Source organism: Haliotis rufescens, unplaced genomic scaffold (assembly GCF_023055435.1).
Source record: "Haliotis rufescens isolate VD_foot unplaced genomic scaffold, xgHalRufe1.0.p SCAF_19, whole genome shotgun sequence".
Classification (NCBI taxonomy): Eukaryota; Metazoa; Mollusca; class Gastropoda; order Lepetellida; family Haliotidae; genus Haliotis; species Haliotis rufescens.
Window position 1 is genome coordinate 7,594,315 of NW_025963879.1, and position 15,512 is coordinate 7,609,826.

General features: G+C 39.3%; 1 protein-coding gene across 1 annotated transcript; it reads right to left on the reverse strand.

Annotated features, from left to right (window-relative positions):
• Positions 1 to 11,746: 11,746 nt before the first annotated feature.
• On the reverse strand, positions 11,747 to 14,836 carry LOC124122665 (uncharacterized protein KIAA1958-like). The gene is made up of 3 exons (XM_046485773.2): positions 13,480 to 14,836; positions 12,557 to 12,821; positions 11,747 to 12,048 (listed from the first exon to the last, which is right to left on the reverse strand). The coding sequence occupies exons 1-3, from the start codon at positions 14,634 to 14,636 to the stop codon at positions 11,824 to 11,826; spliced, it is 1,647 nt and encodes a 548-aa protein (XP_046341729.2). The 5' UTR covers positions 14,637 to 14,836; the 3' UTR covers positions 11,747 to 11,823.
• Positions 14,837 to 15,512: the final 676 nt, after the last annotated feature.

Genomic DNA, 15,512 nt, shown 5'->3' on the forward strand with positions numbered 1-15,512 from the left:
GTGTCGGCCATATCAGAATGCATCAACACACCAAATATGTGTATTCTGAGGCTCATACGTTTGAGGATAGCTCCTATTGCGTAAATGTCATTCTGGTGAAAAAGTTCGAATCACTGATGCATGTTCAGTTGTGTTTGTTCTTGATCTCAAGTCATGATTTTTGATGGAATTGCGCCAATTTTTTTCATGAGTGTCCGCCATATAAGAATGCATCAACACACCAAATATGTGTATTCTGAGGCTCATACGTTTGAGGATAGCTCCTATTGGGTAAAAGTCATTCTGGTGAAAAAGTTCGTATCACGGATGCATGTTCAGTTGTGTTTGTTCTTGATCCCAAGTCATGATTTTTGATGGAATTGCGCCAATTTTTTTCATGAGTGTCGGCCATATCAGAATGCATCAACACACCAAATATGTGTATTCTGAGGCTCATACGTTTGAGGATAGCTCCTATTGGGTCATTCTGGTGAAAAAATTCGAATCACAGATGCATGTTCAGTTGTGTTTGTTCTTGATCTCAAGTCATGATTTTTGATGGAATTGCGCCAATTTTTTTCATTAGTGTCCGCCATATCAGAATGCATCGACACACCAAATATGTGTATTCTGAGGCTCATACGTTTGAGGATAGCTCCTATTGGGTAAAAGTCATTCTGGTGAAAAAGTTCGAATCACAGATGCATGTTCAGTTGTGTTTGTTCTTGACCTCAAGTCATGATTTTTGATGGAATTGCGCCAATTTTTTTCATGAGTGTCGGCCATATCAGAATGCATCAACACACCAAATATGTGTATTCTGAGGCTGATACGTTTGAGGATAGCTCCTATTGGGTCATTCTGGTGAAAAAATTCGAATCACAGATGCATGTTCAGTTGTGTTTGTTCTTGATCTCAAGTCATGATTTTTGATGGAATTGCGCCAATTTTTTTCATGAGTGTCCGCCATATCAGAATGCATCGACACACCAAATATGTGTATTCTGAGGCTCATACGTTTGAGGATAGCTCCTATTGGGTAAAAGTCATTCTGGTGAAAAAGTTCGAATCACAGATGCATGTTCAGTTGTGTTTGTTCTTGACCTCAAGTCATGATTTTTGATGGAATTGCGCCAATTTTTTTCATGAGTGTCGGCCATATCAGAATGCATCAACACACCAAATATGTGTATTCTGAGGCTGATACGTTTGAGGATAGCTCCTATTGGGTCATTCTGGTGAAAAAATTCGAATCACAGATGCATGTTCAGTTGTGTTTGTTCTTGATCTCAAGTCATGATTTTTGATGGAATTGCGCCAATTTTTTTCATGAGTGTCGTCATATCAGAATGCATCGACACACCAAATATGTGTATTCTGAGGCTCATACGTTTGAGGATAGCTCCTATTGGGTAAAAGTCATGCTGGTGAAAAAGTTCGAATCACAGATGCATGTTCAGTTGTGTTTGTTCTTGACCTCAAGTCATGATTTTTGATGGAATTGCGCCAATTTTTTTCATGAGTGTCGGCCATATCAGAATGCATCGACACACCAAATATGTGTATTCTGAGGCTCATACGTTTGAGGATAGCTCCTATTGGGTAAAAGTCATTCTGGTGAAAAGTTCGAATCACTGATGCATGTTCAGTTGTGTTTGTTCTTGACCTCAAGTCATGATTTTTGATGGAATTGCGCCAATTTTTTTCATGAGTGTCCGCCATATCAGAATGCATCAACACACCAAATATGTGTATTCTGAGGCTCATACGTTTGAGGATAGCTCCTATTGCGTAAAGGTCATGCTGGTGAAAAAGTTCGAATCACTGAATTCATGTTCAGTTGTGTTTGTTCTTGATCTCAAGTCATGATTTTTGATGGAATTGCGCCAATTTTTTTCATGAGTGTCCGCCATATAAGAATGCATCAACACACCAAATATGTGTATTCTGAGGCTCATACGTTTGAGGATAGCTCCTATTGCGTAAAAGTCATTCTGGTGAAAAAGTTCGTATCACGGATGCATGTTCAGTTGTGTTTGTTCTTGATCCCAAGTCATGATTTTTGATGGAATTGCGCCAATTTTTTTCATGAGTGTCGGCCATATCAGAATGCATCAACACACCAAATATGTGTAATCTGAGGCTGATACGTTTGAGGATAGCTCCTATTGGGTCATTCTGGTGAAAAAATTCGAATCACAGATGCATGTTCAGTTGTGTTTGTTCTTGATATCAAGTCATGATTTTTGATGGAATTGCGCCAATTTTTTTCACGAGTGTCCGCCATATCAGAATGCATCGACACACCAAATATGTGTATTCTGAGGCTCATACGTTTGAGGATAGCTCCTATTGGGTAAAAGTCATTCTGGTGAAAAAGTTCGAATCACAGATGCATGTTCAGTTGTGTTTGTTCTTGACCTCAAGTCATGATTTTTGATGGAATTGCGCCAATTTTTTTCATGAGTGTCGGCCATATCAGAATGCATCAACACACCAAATATGTGTATTCTGAGGCTGATACGTTTGAGGATAGCTCCTATTGGGTCATTCTGGTGAAAAAATTCGAATCACAGATGCATGTTCAGTTGTGTTTGTTCTTGATCTCAAGTCATGATTTTTGATGGAATTGCGCCAATTTTTTTCATGAGTGTCGTCATATCAGAATGCATCGACACACCAAATATGTGTATTCTGAGGCTCATACGTTTGAGGATAGCTCCTATTGGGTAAAAGTCATGCTGGTGAAAAAGTTCGAATCACAGATGCATGTTCAGTTGTGTTTGTTCTTGACCTCAAGTCATGATTTTTGATGGAATTGCGCCAATTTTTTTCATGAGTGTCGGCCATATCAGAATGCATCGACACACCAAATATGTGTATTCTGAGGCTCATACGTTTGAGGATAGCTCCTATTGGGTAAAAGTCATTCTGGTGAAAAGTTCGAATCACTGATGCATGTTCAGTTGTGTTTGTTCTTGACCTCAAGTCATGATTTTTGATGGAATTGCGCCAATTTTTTTCATGAGTGTCCGCCATATCAGAATGCATCAACACACCAAATATGTGTATTCTGAGGCTCATACGTTTGAGGATAGCTCCTATTGCGTAAAGGTCATGCTGGTGAAAAAGTTCGAATCACTGAATTCATGTTCAGTTGTGTTTGTTCTTGATCTCAAGTCATGATTTTTGATGGAATTGCGCCAATTTTTTTCATGAGTGTCCGCCATATAAGAATGCATCAACACACCAAATATGTGTATTCTGAGGCTCATACGTTTGAGGATAGCTCCTATTGCGTAAAAGTCATTCTGGTGAAAAAGTTCGTATCACGGATGCATGTTCAGTTGTGTTTGTTCTTGATCCCAAGTCATGATTTTTGATGGAATTGCGCCAATTTTTTTCATGAGTGTCGGCCATATCAGAATGCATCAACACACCAAATATGTGTAATCTGAGGCTGATACGTTTGAGGATAGCTCCTATTGGGTCATTCTGGTGAAAAAATTCGAATCACAGATGCATGTTCAGTTGTGTTTGTTCTTGATATCAAGTCATGATTTTTGATGGAATTGCGCCAATTTTTTTCACGAGTGTCCGCCATATCAGAATGCATCGACACACCAAATATGTGTATTCTGAGGCTCATACGTTTGAGGATAGCTCCTATTGGGTAAAAGTCATTCTGGTGAAAAAGTTCGAATCACAGATGCATGTTCAGTTGTGTTTGTTCTTGACCTCAAGTCATGATTTTTGATGGAATTGCGCCAATTTTTTTGATGAGTGTCGGCCATATCAGAATGCATCAACACACCAAATATGTGTATTCTGAGGCTCATACGTTTGAGGATAGCTCCTATTGCGTAAATGTCATGCTGGTGAAAAAGTTCGAATCACTGATGCATGTTCAGTTGTGTTTGTTCTTGATCTCAAGTCATGATTTTTGATGGAATTGCGCCAATTTTTTTCATGAGTGTCCGCCATATCAGAATGCATCAACACACCAAATAAGTGTATTCTGAGGCTCATACGTTTGAGGATAGCTCCTATTGCGTAAAAGTCATTCTGGTGAAAAAGTTCGTATCACTGATGCATCTTCAGTTGTGTTTGTTCTTGATCTCAAGTCATGATTTTTGATGGAATTGCGCCAATTTTTTTCATGAGAGTCGGCCATATCAGAATGCATCGACACACCAAATATGTGTATTCTGAGGCTCATACGTTTGAGGATAGCTCCTATTGGGTAAAAGTCATTCTGGTGAAAAAGTTCGAATCACTGATGCATGTTCAGTTGTGTTTGTTCTTGACCTCAAGTCATGATTTTTGATGGAATTGCGCCAATTTTTTTCATGAGTGTCGGCCATATCAGAATGCATCAACACACCAAATATGTGTATTCTGAGGCTCATACGTTTGAGGATAGCTCCTATTGCGTAAATGTCATGCTGGTGAAAAAGTTCGAATCACTGAATTCATGTTCAGTTGTGTTTGTTCTTGATCTCAAGTCATGATTTTTGATGGAATTGCGCCAATTTTTTTCATGAGTGTCCGCCATATAAGAATGCATCAACACACCAAATATGTGTATTCTGAGGCTCATACGTTTGAGGATAGCTCCTATTGCGTAAAAGTCATTCTGGTGAAAAAGTTCGTATCACTGATGCATGTTCAGTTGTGTTTGTTCTTGATCCCAAGTCATGATTTTTGATGGAATTGCGCCAATTTTTTTCATGAGTGTCGGCCATATCAGAATGCATCAACACACCAAATATGTGTATTCTGAGGCTGATACGTTTGAGGATAGCTCCTATTGGGTCATTCTGGTGAAAAAATTCGAATCACAGATGCATGTTCAGTTGTGTTTGTTCTTGATCTCAAGTCATGATTTTTGATGGAATTGCGCCAATTTTTTTCATGAGTGTCCGCCATATCAGAATGCATCGACACACCAAATATGTGTATTCTGAGGCTCATACGTTTGAGGATAGCTCCTATTGGGTAAAAGTCATTCTGGTGAAAAAGTTCGAATCACAGATGCATGTTCAGTTGTGTTTGTTCTTGACCTCAAGTCATGATTTTTGATGGAATTGCGCCAATTTTTTTCATGAGTGTCGGCCATATCAGAATGCATCAACACACCAAATATGTGTATTCTGAGGCTCATACGTTTGAGGATAGCTCCTATTGGGTCATTCTGGTGAAAAAATTCGAATCACAGATGCATGTTCAGTTGTGTTTGTTCTTGATCTCAAGTCATGATTTTTGATGGAATTGCGCCAATTTTTTTCATGAGTGTCCGCCATATCAGAATGCATCGACACACCAAATATGTGTATTCTGAGGCTCATACGTTTGAGGATAGCTCCTATTGGGTAAAAGTCATTCTGGTGAAAAAGTTCGAATCACAGATGCATGTTCAGTTGTGTTTGTTCTTGACCTCAAGTCATGATTTTTGATGGAATTGCGCCAATTTTTTTCATGAGTGTCGGCCATATCAGAATGCATCAACACACCAAATATGTGTATTCTGAGGCTGATACGTTTGAGGATAGCTCCTATTGGGTCATTCTGGTGAAAAAATTCGAATCACAGATGCATGTTCAGTTGTGTTTGTTCTTGATCTCAAGTCATGATTTTTGATGGAATTGCGCCAATTTTTTTCATGAGTGTCGTCATATCAGAATGCATCGACACACCAAATATGTGTATTCTGAGGCTCATACGTTTGAGGATAGCTCCTATTGGGTAAAAGTCATGCTGGTGAAAAAGTTCGAATCACAGATGCATGTTCAGTTGTGTTTGTTCTTGACCTCAAGTCATGATTTTTGATGGAATTGCGCCAATTTTTTTCATGAGTGTCCGCCATATCAGAATGCATCGATACACCAAATAAGTGTATTCTGAGGCTCATACGTTTGAGGATAGCTCCTATTGGGTAAAAGTCATTCTGGTGAAAAAGTTCGAATCACAGATGCATGTTCAGTTGTGTTTGTTCTTGACCTCAAGTCATGATTTTTGATGGAATTGCGCCAATTTTTTTCATGAGTGTCGGCCATATCAGAATGCATCAACACACCTAATATGTGTATTCTGAGGCTCATACGTTTGAGGATAGCTTCTATTGCGTAAATGTCATGCTCGTGAAAAAGTTCGAATCACTGAATTCATGTTCAGTTGTGTTTGTTCTTGATCTCAAGTCATGATTTTTGATGGAATTGCGCCAATTTTTTTCATGAGTGTCCGCCATATAAGAATGCATCAACACACCAAATATGTGTATTCTGAGGCTCATACGTTTGAGGATAGCTCCTATTGCGTAAAAGTCATTCTGGTGAAAAAGTTCGTATCACGGATGCATGTTCAGTTGTGTTTGTTCTTGATCTCAAGTCATGATTTTTGATGGAATTGCGCCAATTTTTTTCATGAGTGTCGGCCATATCAGAATGCATCAACACACCAAATATGTGTATTCTGAGGCTGATACGTTTGAGGATAGCTCCTATTGGGTCATTCTGGTGAAAAAATTCGAATCACAGATGCATGTTCAGTTGTGTTTGTTCTTGATCTCAAGTCATGATTTTTGATGGAATTGCGCCAATTTTTTTCATGAGTGTCCGCCATATCAGAATGCATCGACACACTAAATATGTGTATTCTGAGGCTCATACGTTTGAGGATAGCTCCTATTGGGTAAAAGTCATTCTGGTGAAAAAGTTCGAATCACAGATGCATGTTCAGTTGTGTTTGTTCTTGACCTCAAGTCATGATTTTTGATGGAATTGCGCCAATTTTTTTCATGAGTGTCGGCCATATCAGAATGCATCAACACACCAAATATGTGTATTCTGAGGCTCATACGTTTGAGGATAGCTCCTATTGGGTCATTCTGGTGAAAAAATTCGAATCACAGATGCATGTTCAGTTGTGTTTGTTCTTGATCTCAAGTCATGATTTTTGATGGAATTGCGCCAATTTTTTTCATGAGTGTCGTCATATCAGAATGCATCGACACACCAAATATGTGTATTCTGAGGCTCATACGTTTGAGGATAGCTCCTATTGGGTAAAAGTCATGCTGGTGAAAAAGTTCGAATCACAGATGCATGTTCAGTTGTGTTTGTTCTTGACCTCAAGTCATGATTTTTGATGGAATTGCGCCAATTTTTTTCATGAGTGTCCGCCATATCAGAATGCATCGATACACCAAATAAGTGTATTCTGAGGCTCATACGTTTGAGGATAGCTCCTATTGGGTAAAAGTCATTCTGGTGAAAAAGTTCGAATCACTGATGCATGTTCAGTTGTGTTTGTTCTTGACCTCAAGTCATGATTTTTGATGGAATTGCGCCAATTTCTTTCATGAGTGTCGGCCATATCAGAATGCATCAACACACCAAATATGTGTATTCTGAGGCTCATACGTTTGAGGATAGCTCCTATTGCGTAAATGTCATGCTGGTGAAAAAGTTCGAATCACTGAATTCATGTTCAGTTGTGTTTGTTCTTGATCTCAAGTCATGATTTTTGATGGAATTGCGCCAATTTTTTTCATGAGTGTCCGCCATATAAGAATGCATCAACACACCAAATATGTGTATTCTGAGGCTCATACGTTTGAGGATAGCTCCTATTGCGTAAAAGTCATTCTGGTGAAAAAGTTCTTATCACGGATGCATGTTCAGTTGTGTTTGTTCTTGATCCCAAGTCATGATTTTTGATGGAATTGCGCCAATTTTTTTCATGAGTGTCGGCCATATCAGAATGCATCAACACACCAAATATGTGTATTCTGAGGCTCATACGTTTGAGGATAGCTCCTATTGGGTCATTCTGGTAAAAAAATTCGAATCACAGATGCATGTTCAGTTGTGTTTGTTCTTGATCTCAAGTCATGATTTTTGATGGAATTGCGCCAATTTTTTTCATGAGTGTCCGCCATATCAAAATGCATCGACACACCAAATATGTGTATTCTGAGGCTCATACGTTTGAGGATAGCTCCTATTGGGTAAAAGTCATTCTGGTGAAAAAGTTCGAATCACAGATGCATGTTCAGTTGTGTTTGTTCTTGACCTCAAGTCATGATTTTTGATGGAATTGCGCCAATTTTTTTCATGAGTGTCGGCCATATCAGAATGCATCAACACACCAAATATGTGTATTCTGAGGCTCATACGTTTGAGGATAGCTCCTATTGCGTAAATGTCATTCTGGTGAAAAAGTTCGAATCACTGATTCATGTTCAGTTGTGTTTGTTCTTGATCTCAAGTCATGATTTTTGATGGAATTGCGCCAATTTTTTTCATGAGTGTCCGCCATATCAGAATGCATCAACACACCAAATAAGTGTATTCTGAGGCTCATACGTTTGAGGATAGCTCCTATTGCGTAAAAGTCATTCTGGTGAAAAAGTTCGTATCACTGATGCATCTTCAGTTGTGTTTGTTCTTGATCTCAAGTCATGATTTTTGATGGAATTGCGCCAATTTTTTTCATGAGTGTCGGCCATATCAGAATGCATCAACACACCAAATATGTGTATTCTGAGGCTCATACGTTTCAGGATAGCTCCTATTGCGTAAAAGTCATGCTTGTGAAAAAGTTCGTATCACTGATTCATGTTCAGTTGTGTTTGTTCTTGATCTCAAGTCATGTTTTTTGATGGAATTGCGCCAATTGTTTTCATGAGAGTCGGCCATATCAGAATGCATCGACACACCAAATATGTGTATTCTGAGGCTCATACGTTTGAGGATAGCTCCTATTGCGTAAAAGTCATTCTGGTGAAAAAGTTCGAATCACAGATGCATGTTCAGTTGTGTTTGTTCTTGACCTCAAGTCATGATTTTTGATGGAATTGCGCCAATTTTTTTCATGAGTGTCGGCCATATCAGAATGCATCAACACACCTAATATGTGTATTCTGAGGCTCATACGTTTGAGGATAGCTCCTATTGCGTAAATGTCATGCTGGTGAAAAAGTTCGAATCACTGAATTCATGTTCAGTTGTGTTTGTTCTTGATCTCAAGTCATGATTTTTGATGGAATTGCGCCAATTTTTTTCATGAGTGTCCGCCATATAAGAATGCATCAACACACCAAATATGTGTATTCTGAGGCTCATACGTTTGAGGATAGCTCCTATTGCGTAAAAGTCATTCTGGTGAAAAAGTTCGTATCACGGATGCATGTTCAGTTGTGTTTGTTCTTGATCTCAAGTCATGATTTTTGATGGAATTGCGCCAATTTTTTTCATGAGTGTCGGCCATATCAGAATGCATCAACACACCAAATATGTGTATTCTGAGGCTCATACGTTTGAGGATAGCTCCTATTGGGTCATTCTGGTGAAAAAATTCGAATCACAGATGCATGTTCAGTTGTGTTTGTTCTTGATCTCAAGTCATGATTTTTGATGGAATTGCGCCAATTTTTTTCATGAGTGTCGTCATATCAGAATGCATCGACACACCAAATATGTGTATTCTGAGGCTCATACGTTTGAGGATAGCTCCTATTGCGTAAAAGTCATTCTGGTGAAAAAGTTCGAATCACAGATGCATGTTCAGTTGTGTTTGTTCTTGACCTCAAGTCATGATTTTTGATGGAATTGCGCCAATTTTTTTCATGAGTGTCGGCCATATCAGAATGCATCAACACACCAAATATGTGTATTCTGAGGCTCATACGTTTGAGGATAGCTCCTATTGCGTAAATGTCATTCTGGTGAAAAAGTTCGAATCACTGATGAATGTTCAGTTGTGTTTGTTCTTGATCTCAAGTCATGATTTTTGATGGAATTGCGCCAATTTTTTTCATGAGTGTCCGCCATATCAGAATGCATCAACACACCAAATAAGTGTATTCTGAGGCTCATACGTTTGAGGATAGCTCCTATTGCGTAAAAGTCATTCTGGTGAAAAAGTTCGTATCACAGATGCATGTTCAGTTGTGTTTGTTCTTGATCTCAAGTCATGATTTTTGATGGAATTGCGCCAATTTTTTTCATGAGTGTCGGCCATATCAGAATGCATGCACACACCAAATATGTGTATTCTGAGGCTCATACGTTTGAGGATAGCTCCTATTGGGTCATTCTGGTGAAAAAATTCGAATCACAGATGCATGTTCAGTTGTGTTTGTTCTTGATCTCAAGTCATGAATTTTGATGGAATTGAGCCAATCTTTTTCATGAGTGTCGGCCATATCAGAATGCATCAACACACCAAATATGTGTATTCTGAGGCTCATACGTTTGAGGATAGCTCCTATTGCGTAAATGTCATGCTTGTGAAAAAGTTCGAATCACTGATTCATGTTCAGTTGTGTTTGTTCTTGATCTCAAGTCATGATTTTTGATGGAATTGCGCCAATTTTTTTCATGAGTGTCCGCCATATCAGAATGCATCAACACACCAAATATTTGTATTCTGAGGCTCATACGTTTGAGGATAGCTCCTATTGGGTAAAAGTCATGCGTGTGAAAAGTTCGAATCACTGATTCATGTTCAGTTGTGTTTGTTCTTGATCTCATGTCATGATTTTTGATGGAATTGCGCCAATTTTTTTCATGAGTGTCGGCCATATCAGAATGCATCAACACACCAAATATGTGTATTCTGAGGCTCATACGTTTCAGGATAGCTCCTATTGCGTAAAAGTCATGCTTGTGAAAAAGTTCGTATCACTGATGCATGTTCAGTTGTGTTTGTTCTTGATCTCAAGTCATGTTTTTTGATGGAATGGCGCCAATTGTTTTCATGAGAGTCGGCCATATCAGAATGCATCGACCCACCAAATATGTGTATTCTGAGGCTCATACGTTTGAGGATAGCTCCTATTGCGTAAAAGTCATTCTGGTGAAAAAGTTCGAATCACAGATGCATGTTCAGTTGTGTTTGTTCTTGACCTCAAGTCATGATTTTTGATGGAATTGCGCCAATTTTTTTCATGAGTGTCGGCCATATCAGAATGCATCAACACACCAAATATGTGTATTCTGAGGCTCATACGTTTGAGGATAGCTCCTATTGCGTAAATGTCATTCTGGTGAAAAAGTTCGAATCACTGATGAATGTTCAGTTGTGTTTATTCTTGATCTCAAGTCATGATTTTTGATGGAATTGCGCCAATTTTTTTCATGAGTGTCCGCCATATCAGAATGCATCAACACACCAAATAAGTGTATTCTGAGGCTCATACGTTTGAGGATAGCTCCTATTGCGTAAAAGTCATTCTGGTGAAAAAGTTCGTATCACGGATGCATGTTCAGTTGTGTTTGTTCTTGATCTCAAGTCATGATTTTTGATGGAATTGCGCCAATTTTTTTCATGAGTGTCCGCCATATCAGAATGCATCAACACACCAAATATTTGTATTCTGAGGCTCATACGTTTGAGGATAGCTCCTATTGGGTAAAAGTCATGCTTGTGAAAAGTTCGAATCAATGATTCATGTTCAGTTGTGTTTGTTCTTGATCTCAAGTCATGATTTTTGATGGAATTGCGCCAGTTTTTTTCATGAGTTTCGGCCATATAAGAATGCATCAACACACCAATTAAAACAAAGTTACGTGAACTTTAATGACAGTTGGGTGGACGCAGTCATTTTGCTGACACTCCAATAGTTTGAGTATGGGTACTAAATCGTCCCATAGTCTTCCTTGAAAGGTTCCCCTCCCATAGTTAAACAAGAGCGGTTGCCCTCCCATAGTACAGCATGATTTTTGCAAAATTATGTTGTGATACATGCTCGGGAGAAGATACAGGAAATGCGTCCTATACTCTTCACTAACTTCAACAAAATATAACAAGATTATGTCACTGTTGACCCAACGTTTATTCTCAGAATGTTAGAGACAAAACAACGCCATCCCTAAGAACCAATTTGAGATCGCGTCCATTCCTCGAAGCTGTGTCATCATTTGTCTCTTTGGTACTGGTCAAAGTTGATGCAGTGGATGCCGTTGACGTAGATCTGATTACTGTCGACTCAGTTGGGGATGCAGGTTTACTTGATTTCCTCTGAATGATGTTGTCAACACGGGCTTCCATCTCCGCAGATGTCCTCTACGTTTAAATGATAAATTAATGCATTTCAGTTATGGAAATGATCTGGTTTGTTTAATCCGTGTAATAAACGATATTCATCCATATTTGGCCCCATCCAAAACATTTTCCTTTCATTAACGACCACCCCTTATACTTAAGTGAGTGAGTGCGTATGGTTTTACGCCGCTTTTAGCAATATTCCAGCAATATCACGGCGGGAGACACCAGAAATGGGCTTCACACATTGTACCCATGTCGGGAATCGAACCCGGGCCTTCGGCGTGACGAGCGAACGATTTAACCACTAGGCTACCCGACCGCACCCCCTTATACTTGAACTAAATACTAGATTTTTCATTGTCATGTTTTAGATGTCACACATATACGAAAAAGTTTTCATTTTCAAAGTGACCCCCACACAACTGAGCTTTCCGTTCGATAACTTGGGAGCGTATTAGTAACATTAGTAGTATTTTGCGGACAAGCATATAATACAAACCAGCGCAAATGTATAAAAAAAACATACCTTGTAGCTTCGTATTGCCACAGACTTGTGCCCTGTCCTCTCAGCGATAAGCTGTTCGTCTAGGCCAGAGTCATACAGACGTGTTGCAGTGGTGGCCCTCAAGGAGTGGTTGGAATAAAAACCACTAAAACCTGCCACTTTACACAGTCTTCCGATAGTGCCTCTTAAAGGATGTAATCCAATCGGAATGTCAGCATACCATGTATTTTCTCTCACAAATTTCAAGGGCCTCAAGTAAAATGCGTTGCATTTTCCGTCTTTAGGTCTGAAAATAACATTAAAAAAAAAATGTATATATACACACATGTATTTTCAATGTCTAAACACGATCAAGTAAAAGTCAGTAATGACAATGTCCCGCGCACAGGGGCGTGAAGTTCATTTTGTTAACGTCATTAAACTTAATGACGTCCCAATATAGTATGACATCATAGTGAAATATTGTTCACGTTTACCATCGATGGCTGAAATATGCATTGCTTCAACTTTGTTAAGTCACGTGTACACCATTGGGATCAAATATAATTGGTTGGTCATGCCACTTTCAGCAATATTTCAGTTATATCGCGGCGGCCTATTAATAAATATAAATGGGGAAAAAATATAGAGCAGTTCTGGACCAGACAGCTAGTGGCTGACGGCATGAGCAACGATCTACGAAGGCTCGACAACAACCAGAACACATTACATGACCACTTCCCCCACTCCTATTATGTCGCCTTTTAGGACAGCCAGGGTATACCGAGGACCCATTCTACCCCGGAAATTGCGTCACTAAATTGTAATGAAGTCATAATAATAGGTGACGTGTTATGAACACTTGAGTTGAAAATTCCAAGACAGTTAAATCAACTTGCCAATATACTCTTAAAAATAACTTCACTGATATCACTGATATACTGTCAAATTCATTGATAACTTACCTGAGTGACATGTACTTTTCATAAAGCCGAACAAGGCACCTCTCTGGACGTTCCAAGTTCTGGCCCACTTTGACGCATTTTCGTTCACACTGTCGATGTTTTAAGCCACCTCTGTTTGTTTTGGACACATCTTCCATGTATTTTAGACCTTTCAACCCATCAGCACCTACTGTTATTTCGAACTGTGAATTCGGGCCCGTTCTAAGATATCGGTGCTCATCACCAGCCCTCAGAGCACAATTGAGGCCAATTAAATACACCATTGTATCTAATAGCTGTTGGGGGGTACTCTCCCCCAGCATCCCCTTCTCCCACAACATGTCTTCCTGGTCCACACGGATCACTTCAGCCTGCCTTTTCTCTATCCCGATTCCCTGTCTTGCCAAATATTTCATTCTCGCATCTAGCACGGACCTTAATCCTTGAAACATCGGAGATTCGAAAAAATTCAGTTGACTGCCGTTTCTTCTGATATAATATTGTAGGGATGAGACAATTTCATAAAGAGTATTTCCGCGATATTCCTCGCCCTTCTGATTTCTGACCTCAATCATAAAATACATCAATGTTTTATTTAACTCCCTTTCCTCCTGAGCCAGTGACACAATGTCAGGGTTCAATACCATGTCCTCTGTTCTGCCCCTCTTACGCCGTTCCTTCACCCACCCTTGAAACAAGCGAACTGCCCACATACTCTTGTTTTCAGTATTCGAGGAGTATGCTGAATCACACAACTTCTTAATGTCAATATCAGATGTTGGCTTGGCAAACCTTGCTGAACTTGAATCTATGCTTTGTTCAGAAGCGCCACGTGATTGAGGTATTTCTGATGAAGCTAATGGCGAGCGAGTGTTACAAGGTAGCCTATCAAGAAGGTTAGATTCAATTGCTTGGCTTGCTTTGTACAGGTCAGTGTCGGAACCTGAGGAAAACCCTTCGAGATCAATCAACTCACATTTACCAACATCAAAGTTTGGAAGTTCATTTGAATCCAAATTTAGTAAAGTTTCAAAATCTGAATTAACGTCCAGCTCAAAAGTGTTCGTGAAACTATTTTGTGTGACAAATAAATCGTTGTCGGAATCATTCGCAGTCATGCTGACAACCCTGCCGAGTCGAACGTCGTTCATCGAAAATCGAAAAATATCATGTTGCATGTGCAGTTATACAGACAACACTCCCATAGTTTTGCACGTTTATTGGTGTGTTTTAGCGACTTGGTTTGTCATGACCATGTACAACTAGAACACACCTCCGTTAGTTTGGCACGTGGATATCACTTGAAGATTAGTTTGAGGCATCAACTTGATCGAACTTTGTTTTAAGTAGGAGAAAGTCCTCAATCTCGCCATTATTTTCGCACGTGAAACTTGTTCTCGGCCTAACGGCCTCGAACAAGCTTCACGTGCGAAAATAATGGCGAGATTTCGGACATTCTCCTATACATATGTGTATTCTGAGGCTCATACGTTTGAGGATAGCTCCTATTGCGTAAAAGTCATTCTGGTGAAAAAGTTCGTATCACGGATGCATGTTCAGTTGTGTTTGTTCTTGATCTCAAGTCATGTTTTTTGATGGAATTGAGCCAATTTTTTTCATGAGTGTCGGCCATATCACAATGCATCTACACACCAAATATGTGTATTCTGAGGCTCATACGTTTGAGGATAGCTCCTATTGGGTAAAATTCATTCTGGTGAAAAAGTTCGAATCACTGATGAATGTTCAGTTGTGTTTGTTCTTGACCTCAAGTCATGATTTTTGATGGAATTGCGCCAATCACTTTCATGAGTGTCGGCCATATCAGAATGTATCAACACACCAAATATGTGTATTCTGAGGCTCATACGTTTGAGGATAGCTCCTATTGGGTAAAAGTCATTCTGGTGAAAAAGTTCGAATCACTGATGCATGTTCAGTTGTGTTTGTTCTTGACCTCAAGTCATGATTTTTGATGGAATTGCGCCAATTTTTTTCATGAGTGTCCGCCATATCAGAATGCATCAACACACCAAATATTTGTATTCTGAGGC

Coding starts and splice junctions, on each gene's coding strand:
- LOC124122665 (XM_046485773.2), bottom strand. CDS start 14,636: ATGCAACATGATATTTTTCGATTTTCGATGAACGACGTTCGACTCGGC. Junction 12,822..13,479: donor GAAAAGTACATGTCACTCAG/GTAAGTTATCAA, acceptor TGTTATTTTCAG/ACCTAAAGACGGAAAATGCA. Junction 12,049..12,556: donor TGGCAATACGAAGCTACAAG/GTATGTTTTTTT, acceptor ATTTAAACGTAG/AGGACATCTGCGGAGATGGA.